The sequence below is a fragment of the Rhinolophus ferrumequinum genome, chromosome 15, assembly GCF_004115265.2.
Source record: "Rhinolophus ferrumequinum isolate MPI-CBG mRhiFer1 chromosome 15, mRhiFer1_v1.p, whole genome shotgun sequence".
NCBI classification, from domain to species: Eukaryota; Metazoa; Chordata; class Mammalia; order Chiroptera; family Rhinolophidae; genus Rhinolophus; species Rhinolophus ferrumequinum.
The window spans coordinates 143,798-163,035 of NC_046298.1; the positions used below are offsets into that span (position 1 = coordinate 143,798).

The following is a 19,238-nucleotide window of genomic DNA, read 5'->3' on the forward strand; positions in this document are numbered from 1 at the left end:
TAAATATCAAGAGTTTAGTCTGCTGCTCCCTCCCCACCCCTCGGAACTCTTTAGCTGGAGGGAGCCCTTTGTGGTCCTTGAGGGACAGGAGGGGTGGTGGTGGCTTCCCAGAGCTGCTGAGCTGTCCCAGGCTGCGCGTTGGTCTGACTTGCTGGGGCAGGGAGCTGTCGGCCCCTTCCCGCAGTTCTGCCAGCACGAGGGAGTTTGTCTCAGTGTCCCTGTGCATCCAGCCCCACAGCCAGGCGTCCCAGGATGTTGAGAAGGCTGTCACGGTGTTTGAACACACAGGAAGGATTCCTGTCGCCGTTATGGAGGCCAGGTATGCCGTGCCGCTCTCAGCTACGTGTGGTGGGGAGACCGACGCGGCCAAGTGACATCCCAGCGAGGGTCCTGCAGCTGGCTGGTGCTGAGCCCAAGCCAGGCGTGCGTTTTCTTTAGGAATGCACGTGGCACCCCAAACAGCTGGCAGGTGGAGCCGCGTGCAGCCTGTCCTGTTCAGAGGGTTGGGAATGGGCAGGCCCTGGGTTAGGTTTTGTAAGCATGGTTTCTGTTAACGGTCGTTGGTAACAGTGTAAAGCCAGAATGGGGAGAGAATTGAATAGCAGAAGCTTGTTGAATTTGGTGTGCACCCAAACTTATGGAATTCTGGTTGTTGCCGTCATGGGGTAGCTTTCTGAAGGTATTGCTTCTGAGAAATGTGACCCCCAGCTCCATGGATTTCCAGGTCAGCTCCAGGGAGAAGGCTCACATTTGACTGGGAGTGGTCCTTGTGGCCTTGATTAACCCAGGTTTCACGGCCATGCCCGTGGCAGAACATTGTCTGGTTCCCTGGGACATGGAGTTGTCACCAGCACAGACCACCCTTTTCATGAAATGTCCCAAGCACAGTGAAAAGGGACTTAGAAATGTGATCAAAAGGATAACCATTAAATGAGACAACCCACCTGGTGCCGCCCCTTACCTGCAGTGAGTGAGTGCGAGTTGACGTTTTGTTGTCCTCACTGAAGCGTCCTAATGTCCTCTGGTCTGAGCCTGTTCTTTTGTGTTGCAGCATATTCAGGAGGTCCTACTATGTGGCCCACTTCCTCCCTGCCCTGCTCACACCACGAGTGGTCAGTACGCGCCTTCACGAACTTGGGACTGAGGCGGCAATTAGCAAGGTGTCCCTGTGCAGCGTGTCACTGGGCCTCGTCTTTCCTCTCGCAGCTCCCAAAACACCCTGATAGCCGAGCAGCGTTTATAGAGTCCCTGAAGAGGTATGCACAGACACCTGTTTGTAGTAGGGTTTGGGACAATGCAGAGTGCCGGTTCTTCTTTAGAAACGTGTTTTAGCACATGGATGTTTTATTTATAAAATATTGGCTCAAAATTAGTTGGTTTGATTTTAAAATTTCTTTGATTCTGAGTATCACCACTTAGTATCTTTTTTCAATGAACGTGTAGAAAATTGGGAATTAAACGTCTGGGAATTAAAATTGGGAATTAAACGTCTGGGAATTAAAGCAAGTGTTACTGGTATATAATCATTGTGAAAGGAGGAGACTTCAAGCAAAGAAGGAAAAGAAAAGGGATACGTGGAAGCCTCGGCTGCGGGGTTGTGGGTGGGCTCAGACCCACCCAGCTCCATGGAGGCTTTCAGTGGCACAGACTTGGTTGGTTTCCGAAAGATCTTCCTTGGGAGAAATAGAAAACTACAAATCCTGTTTTCTAGTGGGACTCTTATAAAGTGATGGAAACTGTAAGAAGAAAGAGAAAGATCAGTGTTCCAGCTCAGAATAAGACCGTTCTCTGGGACCCTTATTTTTATTTATTTTTGATACACAATATTCCAGAAGTACTGAGGCCGATTAACAAAACACCCATATGCCCCACACACATTACTACTTTACTATCTTTCCTGTTCTTTCTCTCTGTTTTTTTTCCCTCTTCTTCTGCCTCCCCACCCTCCGCCGGCTCAAGCCGTTGTTTCTCAGTCTAGTTGTGTAGGACCCAGCTCCCTGGTCCAGGCTGGTATTATGAGCCTTGCGCTCCTCCGGCTGAGGCAGTCAGTCGGCCGCTCACAGTAGCTCATGGCAGCTCTCGCTGGCTGCCGGCCACTCACACTGGCCACCGGCTGCTCCTGGCAGCACACGGCAGCTCAGCCCAGCTCCAGGGACAGCTGTTGTTCACAATCTGTAGAGGGCTCAGCTCACTGGCCCATGTGGGAATCGAACCGGCGACCTCGGCGTTAGGAGCACTGTGCTCCAACCACCTGGGTTACTGGGCCGGCCCTCCTTTTCTTTTTCAAAGTAAACTAGTACAGACACCATTGAAGTCTCTTCGTCCAGCTATCTTGTCCTTTTCCCTTTTCTCTCCAAAGAAACCATTATCCTGAAATTGGTGTATAATTTTTCTATTATTTTATTGCAAATGTTTGTAGCTATAAATTGTGTACATACACATCACCCACCTGCTTCACCACGCATGTGCAGGCTTCATGTCCTGCAGTCCGGGCCACTGTCCATGTGTCCTGTACCTGAGCTGCCACTGGACTTGTCACTGTGCCCTGACAAAGTCCCATGTCCTTATCACAGGACTTGATCTATAATTCTTTGTATTTCTAATGATGTTAATTGGGTGTTTTTGTTAATATTATTCATTAAAAGTAATACAAGTCCACTGTTAAAATTTGGGAATTACCAAAACTTGAATGAGAGAAGTAAAAATCATTTATAATCTCTCTACCCAATGAAAACCCCTACTGGCAGATGTTTATATGACATGTCATTGAGGGGCAGTAAGGAACATTTAAATCCATACAAGTGATGTTTTTTTTCTTTAAAACAGGGTCATGCTGTGCACAGTGTTGTATAATTTATATTTACTGTGTCACATATTTTTGTTTTATGATGGTTTTTGAAATTGTAAGCTTGAGAATTATCTTGAGTCGCAGCTGACGTGATCTTAATGTTTTCTTCTGACCCAGAGCGGATAAAATTCCTTCGTCGCTGTACTCCACCTACCGCCAAGCCTGTTCCATGGCTGAAGAAAAGAAGCCAACAAGTAAGGTCGCCGAGATGAGCACCTCCCATCTCCCTGATCACGAGCTGTGTCCTGTCCCCTCAGTGCTGGTCCGGCCAGAGGCTGCGCCACCAGCTCCCAGGCGTTCAGCCTGGAGGCCCCGACGTGGCCTGGAGGAGCGCCTGCCATTCAGTATTAACACTACTGTTTGTCACCGCTCTGCACCCCCTGAGGGTGTGACATGGTTTCTTTTTGCCTGTCCTGAATGAATTCAAGCTTTAAATTCAATGGCCTGTCAGACCCCGCAGCCAGGCTATTTGTGAAGCGTGTGGTGATGGGGGCCTGTGACAGCTTTCTGACTGTTTAGATGGCTGTGTTCTTCTGTGGTGGCTTGGGGATCGGTCTGCTTCTAGGGGACAGTGACGTGGACCAAGGTTGAATCGGAAAGGCTGCAGGAGTGACATGGCCGTGCCTGGAGCATCTGCACAGGCTCATCAGCCTGCTCCTGCCCCTCCCCCCACCCCCCATTCTGGCCACTAACAAGGAGACAGTGGTAGGCGCCAGCAGGCCTGGTTCTCAGCAATGTCACTTGGTAAGCATCTGGTGTTTGTTTGCTGCTTCCAACCTGTGATATCCGCAGGGCCAGACAGGCTCAAGGAAGCAGTTCTGTTTTCTAGTTCTGTTGCCAGAATCCTCCTCTCGTGGCCATGGAGACCCAGAAACCTGAGTGGACATCGCGTACAGGTCCCCGATCTAACATGTGCCTGTGTTGAAACAGCCTCACTCCTCCTCACCCAACCCCAGAGAACTGCCTTTTTGGGGGTTCTCAGAGTGTTTCCTACTCTAGGATGTCATGTGATGTCTCACACAGACAGAATTCTTAGGTTCTGTGTCCCTGATGTCGCTGTGAAACCTGTGTGATGTACTGCACGTGCCCGGTGTCACCAGAACTTGAACTTGTTCTGCTTTCAAACACTAATTTTCAGTCTTTGTTTTATTTTTTTGCATCCTGTGGTAAACAGCAGTGTTTCTTAAAGGTCTGAGAAATAGGGACTCAGGCATCATCCATCCCTAACTTGTCTCCCTCGCTGTGCTTGTCTTTTTTCATGAGACACATGCTTTTCACATTTGTGGTGTGGGGTGCCCAGAACCATGCTTTTTCTTGAACTTATTTACAAAAGTTTTGACTTTTAATGACAGCATCCAGCTTCAGGATGGAGGTCCATATTCAGCTGTATGTGAATATGGACCTGTCTGCCCTAATTGTTCAAATTACCCGCCCCCCCCACCTCTCAGATGCAGCCCAGGGAATGAAGGTGGACCCTGGCTGTGCTGAAGGAAGGCTGGGACTGCTCACAGCCGCACTGCAAGAGCTCAGGGCCGCCTTGACAGACCCTGCCCAGTATGACGGTGAGCACGGGCGGTGGGTGTGAGTTGGGTTCCAGTGGCTGGTCCATTTCCTGCAATTTGGCATTTGGTAGTTACCTGGCCACGCACTGGCCGGTGTCGAGCGCACGGCACCCTTTCAGACAGGATGGTAGACTGATCCTTCAAGCTGTCACAGACCCCTGGCAGAATATAAGTATTCTGCTGTTTGGCTTCCCCATAAGCCAGGTAATGGAGAGGAGGCTGGCTGATGTGACTAGGTGTGGGTCTCCTTCCTGTCTGACCTGCCCGAGCAGCTGTCACTCTCTGCGTCTGTGTGACTGAGTGCTTGTACGGAGTAACAGCACGTGCTGTGCAGCGGCCCACAGTGAGAGACTCAGTAGCAGTGCTCTCAGGTTCTTGTCATGACAGCCCACAGGCCTTGTGTTTACCTAGCTGCTGCGATAGATTGATGCACATGAACTCAGCTTATCCCAGAATACCCCGTGAGAGCCTCACGGAGGACATGCCAACAAAACCGCCTGAGTTCTGCTGCCCCTGGAGCCCAGCGTGGCCTCCAGGGCTCCTGGAGAACTGGGCGCCTGCACGCGTGGCATCTGGGGCCCCGGGACCTGGCAGTTCCTGGCGCTGCTACAGGACGGCTGACCAGTCAGGCCATGCTTGTGTGTAAAAGCCGCACAGCTCCGCCTCCACGAGGTGAGGTCAGCCCACTTGTCGACAACCTCTGGCACACAGAAGCCATGGCTCTTCGCGTGGGCAGACGCTGTGAGGGCTGGGACACAAGCCTCCGACGTGTGTTACAGTGTGTGCGAGGGTTAGAGGGTTATAGATAAAAAGTGCGGTTCATGATGGCAAAGGAACGTGTCAGCCCCCCACAACACAGGAAAAGGGCCCACTCTGCCCATGTCACACACTCAGCAGTGTCCTGGGCCACCTGCAATGGGGACACAGCAGCTCAGGGTCATTGGGCAGTCGTACCCAAGAGGTGGCTGCGGTGAGCCAGCCCTGGGGTACAATCTCCACTCAGTGCTGTCCGCTTACCGCTCACTGGGCTCCTGTCCACAGACGTATCTGCTCAGGTTGCTGTGGTTTCTGAAAGACTCAGCTCCGCCTTGGGCCTAAGCGAGGACGACAGCATCTGTGAGGCTTCGAAGATCCAGCTCAGCGTCTGCTCTCCAGAACTGGAGCAGCGGGAACAGAAGGTGTGTGGGGGCGTCTGGGTGCTCAGTGTCACATCTGCGGGTTTGCGTGGGAAGAGCTGGGCCCCAGGCCCTTCTCGGCACTCGTTTTGCTACGTTAAGTGTGTCTGTGAACACAAGACAGCCATGGTTGGCTTCCCGGCCGATAATACGCGGAGAGGCCATCTGGCCCCAGGGCCTAAAACATTTACTCTTTGGCTCTGCTCTCTGCTGTAAAATTTCAGGACTGGACATGGTGGGATGATAGTTGGCTTGTCACGGTCCCAGGATTTGGGAATGGGGAATCTTGTACCAGTTGGCATTGGTGTTTCCTCTCCAAATGCAAGCCTAGTTTGCAGACTCATTAGCTCAGCTGTGGCCCTGCCCGTGTCATTCGTATCAACAACATAAGGTCAGGCTCACGCTGCCCTTTGTGGCATCTCCTCTCAGGTTGTGGATCTCCTGCTGACGTCTTTCTGTCAGAACCTAATGGTAGCCTCCAGCTTTGCCCCACCAGACAGGTAGAGCTGGGACGCTTTGCTGGGTGGTTTGGTGCTGTCCCGGGGCAGCCTCCCTCATGGAGTGGAGCTTCCCTGCTCTCCACGAGGACAGTGGTGTCAGCCCTAGTCCCCTGGTTCCTGCTGTGCTGGCAGAGGGGCAGTGCGGACGTTTACGCAGCAGGGACGTGGCAACTGTTGAGCGTTGCTACAGGAGATCCCGCTGTTGGGGGAACAGCCTGGTTCTCTCTGAGGCCTGGACTGAGTCACCCAGACTCAGTGAGGGACCACACCAGGACTGGCCACTGTTTCTGTAGGCAGGGCTCCTGGGCCACCCGCTTTGTGACGGCCACATGTGCTCGCACGCTCCTTCCTGCTGTACTCACCAGGCTGTGCCAACTGCTGCGTTACCAGGTAGTGCCCTGCCCCCTGCAGCTGGAAGGTGGGCTCTGCATCCCACCAGAAGGACGACCACTTTCCTTTCCTATTTAGGGCCCCAGCCTTGGTGCGGCGCACGTGCTGGGGTTGGCTGCCCTGGCTGTCCACCTCAGCAAGGCCCGGCCTGCGCTCCCGGAGGTGCTCGTAGGCCCCCCTTTCCTAGCCGGGGGCCTGTCCATCCCCGAGTTCTTCAGCAGCCTCCTGCCATGTGGGAACCGGGAGTCCCTGCTCTTCTGCCTCAGGTGGGCTGCTCTTCCTTGCGCCGTGGTCGCTTGTCCCGTCTGGCAGAAGGAACAGATATGCCCCAGATAATCACTCACGTTTCAGTGTGCAGCCTCCCAGAAACTTGTTGGCGTGTATTTACACGTGGACTTGTTTTGGTTTATGAAAATGAGATTGTACCACTTTGCTAAACTGCCATTTGAAGTCGTTGACCGCAGAGTGCAGACTCTGTGTCCTGCCCCGCACTCTTCAGAGTTGGTGGGTTGGTCCGCTCTGTCTCGGGGTCCTGTGCTGGGGCCTCGTGCTGCAGCTGTTTCTCTAGGGCAGATTCCGACACATGGAACTCCCCTGTGCAGAGGTGAACTCACCTTGAAGGGTTTGGAGGCCCAGTGTCCTGTCAGCCTGCCATTTACACCCCACCAGTCCCTTTCTGGCTGGTCCCTTATGTGCGGGACCCCTGGGGGGGAGTGTCCTGTGCAACGGGGTTTAGACTGGGAATTGCTGGCTGGGGCTGGGGTCACAGTTCACGGGCAGAAGTGACAAAAGGCATACAGGAGTGGGAGAGGAGGCACAGGAAAGCCGGTCTGGCCACTGTCCACACCGGGAGGCCGATAGCCCCCCTCCCCCACTCCTGTGGGCTTTTGGCAACACCGAAAGTCCCTATTGAGAGTCAGTCCCCGGTTCCCCCACTTTGTTCTCTGCCACCTTCCTGACTTTCTCAGGGCCCCCGGGTCAGTCTGTCCTGCTTGGCCTCGGCCTCCTTACACCTGACAACCTGCACGGGCAGGCAGAGGTTGCCCCTAAGGCTACATATGAAACGGAGCGTGCTCTGGTCCCACAGACCCCTTTTAGGAAGGAACAGGGAGGATTTGCTAACACTCCGGGGCATGAAAGCCCTTTCCCCTCCTGCTTCTCCTGACGTCACTCTTGTCATCATGGCCCCATGTCTGCACCGAGTCCACATGTCCATGCGTTTCCTGAGTCTCTGCCTTCAGCATGGACAGAGCTAGGCCACTCGGCTGTGACATGGGGCCGCTTCCCCAGTGTTGCAAGTAGCTGAGGCAGAGGACTGGCCCTCACGCCCCCTGGTTTTAAATGCCCTCAGTTCACTTTTGGGAGATTCAAACTTTCTTTTCTTTCATCCCTTATTTTGCCAGGGTCACGTTTCTGTGTTATAATTTGTTTTCTATTTTCAGATTTTGTACAGCAGCAATTTCTTACTCTCTGTGTAAGTTTTCTTGTCAGTCTCGTGATGCTATGTACAGCTGTTTATCTCCATGCCTTATGAAAAAGGTAGGTCTGTTAGCGTCCTGTTTTACATTCTCTTGTGTGTCCGACGCCTTGGCTCCATTATTTATCAGGCTGTCTCTTGGGAGCAGCCACAATTGTCTGCTTGGGTGAACACTGCTTTTTCCTTCTGTTCGCTGCGTTAACCTGAGGGGGTGTAAGATGTCAGCTACAGATGTCCCTCCCTTTTTTTAAAGAAACACATACTGGTATGTATAAGACACATAAATTAAAAGATAATTCATAAAAAGTATCTCCCTTTGAACGAAGGGATTCCACGTTTCCGCTATAGTTCCCTTGTCTCCTGAGTGCTCGTTCCATTTGTTAGAAGATGAGGCATTTAAAGGTGCGTGTTAGAAACCTGAAATGTTGCAAGTGATGGTGTGATCTTTTCGCAGAGTTTTAGGGAACATCCCTCGTGAGGTTTGAACCTGGTTCTCAGTTCCAGGCTCCACAGTATAGTCACCTGAGAAGCTTTTAAGGCACAGACTCCTGGGTCTGGCAGTTAAGTTGGCATTGATGTCAAGGAGCTTAGTCCCAGGTGCCCAAGTGTTAAAACACGAATAGAGAGTGGGGGCCCAGAGGCACGTCGCCATCACCTGTGCAGGTCCACTACCCGGTGTGACCCCACGGTCTCCCCACCGCCCCTCGATAAATGTGGATATACGTGAACACATTCCTGATGTGTTTTGCCATCCTGTAGACACACGTTCTAGCGAAAGCTCCAGTGCCAGCAGCAGCCTGGGTGGGCGGTGCTAGGCTGTGGAGGCCACTCAGACCCTGCGTCCAGCCCAAGGGCGCCATCCAGTGTGGGCCGAGATTTCCCTACAGGGCTGCTCACTGTAGCACTGCCTGTAGTGGACCCTGTGTGCCGCGCAAGGGCTTGGCGAGGCCCCCGCAGGTGACACAGGGTCTCCGTGCTGCCCTGCTGCACCCAGCCATGTCACGCGGATATTCTGTGAGCCTGTCACAGCAAACGCGTTCCTCTCTCTCCAGTTCCAGTTCGTTGTGCTCAGGCTGTTCTCCGAAGCCCGAGACCCCCTCTCTCGGGAGGACGCAGCCAGCCTTCCCTGGAGGCCCCTGTACCTGTCCCCCACAGACTGGCAGCGAGCCGCCCTTTGTCTGTGGAGACACACAACCTTCCTGGAATTGTCGAAGGAGAAGGAATTTCATGTAAGTCCCACTGTCCCTTCCCTTGCTTCTGGCCTCGTTCTGACTCGCGGGTTTGCGGGTACAGACCTGGGGCCTCCTGGGGACGTGGCGGGTGGGCCGGGCCCAGCGACGCTCGAGCAGCACAGACGTGGCTGTGCTTGAAACTTACTGGGATTGGTGTTGACTCCCACGCAGGCGTGAGAAACCAGACAGAAAGGTGCTTTTTACTTTACCCGTTCCCCCAACAGTACCATTTTGCGGAGAATTTTAGGGATGGGTAAAAACATGCTTTCAGCATGTCTGCCTTGGGCCAGTCCAGTCAGCGTGCCCACACTGCTCATCTCTGCGCCTTATCATATCTGTTCACTCATAGTTTGGATGTTGGCCTGCTTATGTTGGTATTTAGAGACAATTTTCTCAATTGTTTTATTTTTTTCAATTCTTTTACTGTTAACCATCAGTTACACGCGAGTAGGTCTGGCGGTCTGCTTGGCGGGGGGAGGGGGGGGGAGCAGTGACGCAGGGCGTGGCCGTGCTCACTGGGAGCCCAGCAGTTGCCTCACCTGGGCCTTGGCTCTGCGTCATGCAGCCTTGCCTCTGGTTTGGCTGAGTGGATGTTTCCCAGAGCAGCGTGCTGTTTCATGCCGCCTAGCTTTGGCCCTTACACAGCTGAAACCTGCTGCATACATGTTGCTGTGACGTGCTTTTTTATACGCATGAGGTTCTGAGGTTACTTTGTATTGATGCGTGGAATTGTTCAACGAATTTTGAAACAAGAACTATGACACCGTGAATATTTGAAGCATGTTTGTATATCAAGTTTATTCAGTTATTCACCCAGCCCCAGGAAACTAGTGAGCAGTTACCTGAGAGGTGTATGCCCATAGGGCAAACGCTCAATCCAGCAGGATGCTGGAGAACTGTTTCAAGGTGCCAGAGTGACTCATTTCAGTTAGCGTCACACTCAGGGTTGAATGGAGCAAGGCCGGGTGCCAACACCTCAGGCCAGCAGGGGACATGGCGTGTGAATGGAGATTCTGACACACGAGCGAGCGAGGCTGCTTGCTGTTGTCCTGTGGGACTTGCTTTCAGCTGGGATGTCACATAACAGTGACAGGAAACGACAGACTTGCACACTCCGCCTGCGGTTCTGTGTGCTGTCCCTGGTGTGGTATCAAGCTGGTTTTTTTCTCTCAGTTAACTTACAGAGACTGGTTACAGCTGGAGCTAGAAATTCAACCTGAGGTGGATTCTCTTTCAGACACAGAAAGGTAAGTGTTCAAAGGGTTCTGCCCTTTAAAATGTTAGTTTTCTACATGGTCTTAAAGTCTTGAGCTTTGTCCTGAATTTAATGTATAGTTTAAGGTATTATCTGTGAGTACAATTTCATTCATTCCTTCACTCAAGAAACATTTATTGAGCTCCTGTTTGCTACAAACTTCTAGAATGTTCTAGAAGCTGGGGTGCCGCATAAATTACATCAGCCTGCCTATGTGGCACCTTTGTGCAGACAGGCGCCTACGAGACACACACAGGGCTCTCCACTGGCACTTCCGTCCCCGATACTCCTGATCAGGCCCTCTTCTCCAGGGATGGCACAGAACAGGACCCCTGTGTGGGCTGGGGACAAGCAGGGATAGAAAGTGGATTGAGTTAGGACTGCACATGTGCTCTGAGAGCAAGTTCCCCAGTGAGGGGCAGCGGAGCAGCTAGTGCACGTCCCCACGGTGGGAACAGAAATGTCTGCCTTGCGGAGTCTTCCTGGGGGGGCCTGTGAGTGGCCTCTACTGGTGTTGGCTGGCCCTCCCCCTTTCCTCCACGTGGGAGGAGTGCACCCAGCCCACCAAGAGGCACAGGACTGGGCATGTGCCATGTGGAGCGCTGGCCTTGAGGTGGCACCAGCAGTTGGTTAACCAAGGTCTGAGCCCCTGCGGGTCCCAGGGCAGATTACTGCGACCGTCATGCAAGTGGGGTGCTCATGGGGCCCTGGTTTTGGGGCATGGATGTCAGGGTGGAGGTCAGGATGGAGGTCAGGGAGGGAAATGTGGTATCGAGAGCCCCTGGGGCTCAGATCCCAAGGGTCAGCACTGGCTGACCTTGAGCCCTGGCCCTCCCGCACATGTGAGATGCTGTCTGTCTCCACACTCTTGTCTGGTGTCAGATTCTGGACGTAACAAATAGAAATAATGAAAAAAGGGAAAAGCTGTGGTGATGAAAAGAGCAACTGCTTTCTCCAAGGAAATGGGGTTTTGTTTCCTTTTCCGGTTTGCACCACAACCGCTTTGGGGTGCTTTGTGCATCCCACATGTCCTGGGATTTCTTCCCTTTCCGACCTTCTCTCTTTCCGGTGGGAACAGAAGGAACAGTTTTCTGGTGTGAGGGCCCATGACCATTGAACTCACCCTGAGCTCCCTGTCGGGGGAGTTTTGTTTAGACCTATTCTGGGATCCCCTTCCTTTCTTTAATGATGAGTAACCGACATGCGTTCTGTATGGGTTCCCGGCGCGAAGCATGAGCCCCTTACACCTCTGCCCCCTCACCCACTGGTGCGTGTATGGAGATGGCTCACTTCCTCAGAGACTGCAGTATTGACGGTGGTTTCAGTTAGTTTGTCCTGATCGGGACGCCTTTGCCAGTGGACCTGGGCAGTTCACACACAGCCGGGAGGACCCCTCAGCTTCTGTTCCTCAGCTCAGCAGGAGAGCACCGGTGGCTGTCATCCAGCTGGGTGGCTCCCGATGGGACCTTGATCCCCTTGATTGGTCGTAAAGCGCCTTCCCGCAGCCCCAGGCCCCCCAGATGACCACCCGTCCCCCTGCCATGCTGCGCCCTCGCTGTGGGCTGCCTTCTCCGCCCCACTCTGGCAAGCACTGGCTGGCAGCCCCTCTCAGCACATACCCTGGTGTTCGCTGTGCAGGCGGGACTTCCAACAGTGGGCCATCTATGAGCATTTCCTCCCCGAGCCGCGCACCACCGGTGGCTGTGACGGAGACCTGGGAGTGGCGTTCACTGGCATTGTCGACACGCTGCTGGACTTCTGCCACAGGTGAGGAGTTCTGGCACCTGGGCACCTCCCCCTTAGTGCTGGCGGCTCTAGGGACATGTGTGGCTTTCTCAGTGCCGTTGGTGCCGTACAGAGCACAGCTGCATACACTTTGCTGGCAAGTGTACTCTATTGGGAGTAAAGGCCAGCGCCCTGAATCAGTGTTCTCTGTGGGTGTAGAGTTTTGTCTTTCTGCTTTGTCACCTGGAGTTCAGGGTCAGCAAGTGTGAAGAGTGGAACAAACAGTGAGCGCCAGTGGTGAGCACTGCAGCGTTACCCCCGGGGTGTGCAGCACCGACGTGGACTGCCGGCCACCACAGGCAGGGGTCTCTGTCTCGGCTAGGCTGTGCTGCGCGTGTGCTCCGGCTGTGGGAGTCTGCTTTTGTCTCTTCATCCCCACAATTACTGTGTCAAGGTGATACGTCCTATTACGTCAGTCACAGGGAAACGTCCTGTTACACTGTCTAGGCAAATGGTTACTGAAGACACACACAGCACAGACGCCATTCTTTTTCCCTGTGCCCCTCTCCTCCACGAGGCTCGAAACAAAGCATCCTTTTGGCACAGCGCTCGCTCCCATTACATTTAAGTACAACCAGCGGCACTAAGGTGCTTCTCCCGGCGCTTAGTGGCTGGGACAGCACTGACGTTGGCCAGTGTGCTGTCATCCAGTGTTCACTTGGGGACGAGTATTTTCTGTCTACAGATTTGGCAGTTGGAATCACACAGGATGTCCTTGGTGTCTGGCTCACTCAATAATGTTTTCAAGGTTCGTCGTGTAGTAGTATGTATCAGAACTTGGTTCCTTTCTATGACTGAACAGTAGTATCCCATGGAAGGACAGACCACAGTTTGTTTATCCGTTCATCGGTTGATGGGATGTGGGTTTCCACTTTTTGGCTCTTGTGAATAATTCTGCTGTGCACATCTTTGTGCAGGCCCTGTGTGGTCCTGCACTTTCCTTTTTCTTGGATGTATGCCTAGGAATGGAACTGCTGGGTCCTATGTATGCAGTATTTCCTTTCTGAAGAGCTACCAGGTTGTTTTCTGAAACCACACCCGTTGCACTCCCACCAGCAGGCTGGGAATGTTCCAGTCTCTCCATGTCATCACGAACTCTGTTGCTCTTACCTGATCTTTGTAATATTTATCCTAATGGGTGTGCAGTGGTATATTTCATCGTGATTTTGATTTGTTTTGCCTTGATGGCTAATGACGTTGAGCATTTTGTCATTTGCTTGTTGACCATTCATGTGTCTTCTTTGGAGAAATGTCTATTCAGATCCTTTGCCCATTTTAAAATTGAGTTATTGGTTCTTTTGAGTGGTAGGAGTTCTTTATATATTCTAGATTCCAGATCCTTGTCACATACTTGAATTGCACACATATTCTCCCATTCTGAGTCATCTTTTCACTCCCTCAGTGGAGTACTTTGATGCACAAAAGTTTCAAATTTTCATGAATCCCAATTCATCTATTTTTAGACCGTATATTTAGGCCTTTGATCCATTTGAGTTAACTTTTGTATGTGGTGTACGTTTGGGATTAAACGTCTCACTCTTCTGTGTGTGGATATCCAGCTGTCCTGGCACCTTTTGTTGGAGAGACTCCTTTCCCTATTGAATGGTCTTCACCCTTGTTGAAAATCAATTAATCATATATGCGAGGGTATGTTTCTAGACTCTATTGTGGTGGTCTACCTGTCTGTCCCACACTGTTTTGATTGCTGTAGTTTTGTAGTTCAGTTTCAAATTGGAAAATGTGAGTCTTCCAACTTTGTTCTTTTTCAAAGTGGTTTTGACTATGCTGGGTCCTTTGCAATTCCATCTGAAGTTAAGGATCAGCTTGTCAATGTGTGCAGATCACCTAGGATTCTGAAAAGGATTACACTGTCTCTGTAGTTCAGCTTGGGTGGTGTTTCCATCTTAACAATACTGAGTCTTCTCTCCATGAACATGGGATGTCTTTACCTTTGTTTAGGTCTTTAATGTTTTTCAGCAATGTGTTGTAGTACAAGTCTTGCACCTCCTTGGTTAAATTTATTCTTAAGTATTTTTTTTTACACCATTCTAAATGGAATTAACTGTCCTGGTTTCATTTTTGGATTATTCATTGCTAGGGTATAGAAATACAACTCACTTTTGTATTTTGATTTCCTATCCTGCAACTTCGCTGAACTCATTTATTCTAATAGCTTTTTATTGTGCATTTTTTAGGGTTTTCTATATATAAGATCATGTCATCTGTGGATAGAAATTGTTTAAGTTTTCTGTCCATCGGGATGCCTTTTCTTTCTTTTTCTGGCTGAGCTGTCCTGGCTGGCACTTTTGCTGCAGTGTTGAATGGAAGTAGCGAGAGGGGACATCTTTGTCTTGTTCCTGATCTTAGGAGGAATTTCATCATTAAGTGTGATGTCAGCTGTGGGTTTTTCCACAGATGCCCTTTATCAGGTTGAAGAAGTTCCCTTCTACTCCTAGTTTGTTGAGTGTTTTTAGTCATGAAAGGGCATTGAATTTTGTCTAATGCTTTATGGGCGTCTGTTGAGATATATTACGTGGTTTTTGGTTTTTTATCCTGTCGATGTGTATATCACATTAATTGATTTTTGGATGTTGAACCAACCTTGCATTCTCGGGGTAAGTCCCACTAGGTTATGGTACATAATTGTTTTTATATGTTGCTGGATTTGGGATGCTAGTATTTTGTTACAGGTTTTGTGTGTTGATTACTGTGTGTTTCACACAGTCCCCAGGGCCCTCCTGGCTCTGTGACCACATACCACTCTGGAGGCAGGAGGAGAAGCGGGAACCTCAGTGCTGTCAAGACATGCTTAGGCAGCCTTCACTGTGTTTTCATTTCAGTTCAAGGAGTTACGAGCACTCAGAGAATTCTGATTTGGTTCTCGGTGGCTGCGTGGGAAATCGGGATATTTTTTCCAGATTGCAGGTGAGTTAGAAGATGCAAAACTCACTGTGTTCGCTGCATTAAACCATCTTCTATTAAATATTTATTGTGAGTATCTGTAATGGGTCCTAAGGCAACTAAACAGCATGAAAACACGCATCACACACATACAGTGGCCCAGATGCAGTGTGACAGTGTGCTCTGTGAATGTGCCCAGTGCACATAAAAATAAGAAGTCAGCAGCTGGAATGCTGGAATCATCTCTAGGCTTGGAGACATTTAAATCTGAAAATAGAGGAATTAGAAAATACCTACTTTGGGAATAAGATGGTGGTCACTCCACTATCCGTTCCATTTGGATGTCGGGCTCTAAGAAGTAATGTAAATGACCCTCCCCCTGGTGGCGGGTCAAGAGTCTGTCATGTTTAGAGGCCAGGAGACCCTGTTTCACAAGGTCGTTTGGCACCTGCACAGGCTGCCGTGTTGTCACCGGGCCGGGCAGCATGCCTGCTCTCCTCAGGCCTTTCGAGGGCAGAAGGTTAGGCTCTGAGAGTCAGCTTTGGGGCCCACCTCTGGAAGTGCAGGCTTCCTGGTGGCATTCCTGCTGCCTGTCTTTGGCAAATGTGGGGACTGGAAGGGAAGCCATGGAGAGTGTGGTTTAGGGCACTCAGGAAACCTGCAAAGGCATTAAAGCCACAAAAAAGAGACCTGCTTCCCCTGCCCCTTGTCTTGACCTCTTGTCCTCCACACCCATCATGATGTGGAAGGCAGGGTGACCAGGAGAGCTGTGCGCATGTGTCAGGCATTTATTGAGTCCAGCTGTGTGCGTGCCTTGTAGGTAACTCACCCGCACGTGCGTGCACACACTACATATTGGAAAGAGCAACTGATAAGTGGGCTGAAATGCTAGCTGGAGGTTAACCTGGGTAAAGGTGTTCTTTGTACTATTCGTATTTTTGTGATATCCAAGGGCTTGTCCCACTTGCTCTTTCCAGCCCTGGCAGAGACCTCTCTTCCAAGCCCACCTCAGGGTCCCTGGTGGGGCTGACAGTAAGTCAGCCCCAAGAACTCTCTGCCTTCACATTTGGGGACAGAGATGGACGTGTGTGAGCGGCTGGTCCTTGCCTTTTTCCAGGAGATGGCAGTCGACCTGGAGCAGGGCCCAACAGCACCCCATGGCCGCCCTCCCTCTGGAGGGCACCTCCTTTTTGGGGTCTTCTGCAGACGGCTCCAGGCTCTGGCAAGCGGGTGGGACGTGGCCTCCCGTCTCCAGAGACAACGGGAGCTACTCACGTACAAACGGTAACAGCACCACTTGCCCCTCTGCTCCCCATCCTGTGCTGGCACAGAGAGCAGGGCCTGGGTGTGAAAAGCATGTTGGAGTAAAGCCTTCTTGATCAGACTTGGGGATCCGCCTGCTGAAAGAGGTAGCTTAAAAGAACTCGTGTCACAATAAGAACTGTGTGTTCAAAGATAGCAAGCAGCTGTACGTACGAATAATAGTGTTTGTGACACGATGTTTTCCAGGTGCCGAGAACTGCTGTTAGTCTTGGGGGCACCCTTTCCATTGGTCCTTAGGCCACTTAAACTCATGTTTTGGGTAACACATTCAGAGTGTTTGCGGTGGGGCCCAGGTGCTCAGCACACAGCCCCAGGTGGGGACAGTGGGGGCTGCAGATGGAGTCTCATGCTCGAGACCGTGGATGCACTGCCTTCTCTCCAAGGATCCTGCTCGTCCTGCCTCCGTCTGTTCTCATCGGCAGCCCCCGGGTGGAACAGCCGACCGCCCCCGACTGCAATGAGTTTTTCCACTTGGTCAACTCTGAGCTGGTAGGTGCGGGATGTGTGGCCTTGGCATATGGGCGGAGCCATCTGATCACTGAGGGCTGGTCCTTGAAAATTCCTGAGCGTGTCTATGGTCACGTTGAGCTCAGTGCCTTGGCGCGGGTCCTGGCTATGTGGGCATATGGGAAGCGTGGGAGGGTGGTCAGCGAGTGTGAGAGCAGGAGCGTGCGCAGCCTCTCTTCAGCCACGGCCGTGTAGGCCGGCAAGGAGGGTGCAGACACCAGCGGCAGCTTCTTGCTCCCCAGCCCAGCTCCTCCAGGAACTTCCCTGGATTTTCGTAGTTTGGACCCATGAATGTTGCCGACCGTTCGCATAACACACGCTTCCCTCCCTCCCTCTCCGTCCAGTGGTGATGACCACCGTGCCCCCAGGCAGCCCTGTCCTTGTGCAAGGGCTCAGCGTCAGGGGCTCTGATTGTACCAGGCGGGGTTGGCGCGGCACCTGAACAAGCACGCACTCACACACGGGACAGATTCCCCCCCCAGAGGCGGCAGTCAGGCAGAGTCTGGAAAGGGGACTTGGAAAGCAGAGGAAATGGCAGCTGATTTTGTTGACATGTATACCAAAGGCTGTTTCCTTGGTGGTCCCAGATGTGCTGTGGAAGTGGTCAGCTGAGGAAGTCTAAGGCTAGCAGGGAAGTGCCACCAGGCTGCCCCTGCCTCCCTGCAGCCCTGTGCCAGTGCCACAGCAGGTGGGCGGGGGTCTGGCCATGCTCAGGAGTGTGCAGAGGTGGTGAGTGCGGAAGGTCTGGCATGGTGGGAGGGCCTGAGGGCCTGAGGCCACCTCCGTGGTCAGCGGTGCCACTGCCATCATAGCGTGTCTCCTCCCACAGCTCAGCCCTCTGAGCCGACATGGTTCCTGCCCTCCCACCTTGTCGGTCCCTCTCTCATTGACCTGAACTGTTTTGCAGAGAAACTCGTGCTTCCACGGAGGCGCCCTGACCCATGACATCACCGTCCACTTCTTCCGGGTAATTCTTTTCCTCTGTACCTCGCACGTCGCAGCTCACACCAGCTGACCTGGGTCCGCATGTCCAGTGGTGTTTTTAGCGCCCACATGCAAACGGCTGAACTCGGCTTGTCCCTTCTGCAGGGGCTCCTCAGTGCCTGCTCGCGAAGCACAGACCCCTCCCTGGCGGCCGACCTGGCCCTGAGCACGTGCCAGACCCAGTGCCCCTTGCTTCTGACCTCTGCTCTGGTAGGTGCAGCCGCCTGCGTGGCCGCCAGGCTCCTCTGTCCCTCACTAAAACCTCCTCTTAGTTACTGTACTTTGGGAGCAGTGGGGGTAAGGAGGACATGGCTGAACGCAGGTGGGGTGACAGGCCCCCTGCCTGCGTCCCCATGCCCGTCTCAGCAGCACAGAAACTTGTAAGCGTGGAAACGAGTAGGCTGCATCCGTGTGTCCGTGTTGGGCAGCCACTTGCTCTGGCTCTGCAGTGGCGGAAGTAGACATAGTCCCTGTGCTCTCCCAAGGGCATAATTGTGCTCGCTCGTCTGCGGTCCTGGCTGCAGTCTCAGGACTTGAGAACAGGGAGGCGGCCCCTGCGCCCTGCCCAGCCAGCTCTTGTGTGACCGGACATTGGGGCGTCGGCCGTGTGGTGCCTTCTCACAGCACACTGGGGCCTCCCCAAGCCTGTAACTCAGTTGGGTGGAATTCACTGGAAGCCAGCGAGCTACCCTGTGTTTAAAACACCAGCTCTTGGCAGGATGTCGGGGCACCCGGCCCAGCTCTGGGCAGTGGCCGACTCCAGACAGGATGGCTCCTTAGGCAAGACCCCCTCTGCAGTGCATGTCCTCTGTACATGGGGACAGGAGTGCCTCATGCAACGGCTCTGAGTCTTAAACGAGGCGCATGAGAGCCTGCCCTTGGCGTCCTGAAGCGTTAGATGAGTGTGGGCTGGCTGTGGGGGTGGGGCACTGGCTCGAAGGGCGCCCGTCTTCAGTGGCCCCTGAGCTGTTTGTGACCTTTCTCTCGGGGAGTTGTGGTGGCCACGCCTGGAGCCTGAGCTCCACTGTCGCTGGAGGAGCTTCCCGGGCCCATCTCCCCGAGGGCTGCAGATGCTGCGAGAGGCTCAGCAGTTTGCCAGGAGGTAAGTGTCAGCAGCCAGACTCACGAAGGGAGGACATGCCCTGGGTCATCTGCACAGACATCTCGGGGTGCACGAGAGGGGCCTTGTGTGCAGGACTGCAAGACCCATGTGAAGGGCAGGAAGCAGCTGAGCTCACAGGGCTCCTGTCCGAGTGAAAACTTGCTGGAGGTTTTGGGAAAGACTGATTCTAGCCTTGT

At 52.7% G+C, this 19,238-nt stretch overlaps 1 protein-coding gene across 2 annotated transcripts in view; it reads left to right on the forward strand.

The window, feature by feature from the left end:
* Positions 1-19,238, forward strand: part of FANCA (FA complementation group A) — a 39,519-nt gene that overhangs the window by 16,545 nt on the left and 3,736 nt on the right. The window contains exons 18-36 of one of the 2 annotated variants that reach the window (XM_033128968.1): positions 231-319; positions 1,052-1,112; positions 1,207-1,256; positions 2,966-3,042; positions 4,297-4,410; positions 5,452-5,588; positions 6,015-6,085; positions 6,379-6,475; positions 6,554-6,741; positions 7,918-8,014; positions 9,005-9,181; positions 10,358-10,431; positions 12,078-12,206; positions 15,065-15,149; positions 16,243-16,409; positions 16,832-16,937; positions 17,863-17,922; positions 18,045-18,149; positions 18,932-19,041. In XM_033128968.1, coding sequence (XP_032984859.1) covers positions 231-319; positions 1,052-1,112; positions 1,207-1,256; positions 2,966-3,042; positions 4,297-4,410; positions 5,452-5,588; positions 6,015-6,085; positions 6,379-6,475; positions 6,554-6,741; positions 7,918-8,014; positions 9,005-9,181; positions 10,358-10,431; positions 12,078-12,206; positions 15,065-15,149; positions 16,243-16,409; positions 16,832-16,937; positions 17,863-17,922; positions 18,045-18,149; positions 18,932-19,041 — 1,994 coding nt within the window. Of the gene's footprint in view, positions 1-230; positions 320-1,051; positions 1,113-1,206; positions 1,257-2,965; positions 3,043-4,296; positions 4,411-5,451; positions 5,589-6,014; positions 6,086-6,378; positions 6,476-6,553; positions 6,742-7,917; positions 8,015-9,004; positions 9,182-10,357; positions 10,432-12,077; positions 12,207-15,064; positions 15,150-16,242; positions 16,410-16,831; positions 16,938-17,862; positions 17,923-18,044; positions 18,150-18,931; positions 19,042-19,238 lie in introns of those variants that run through there. The other variant, XR_004425183.1, reaches the window with a different exon arrangement.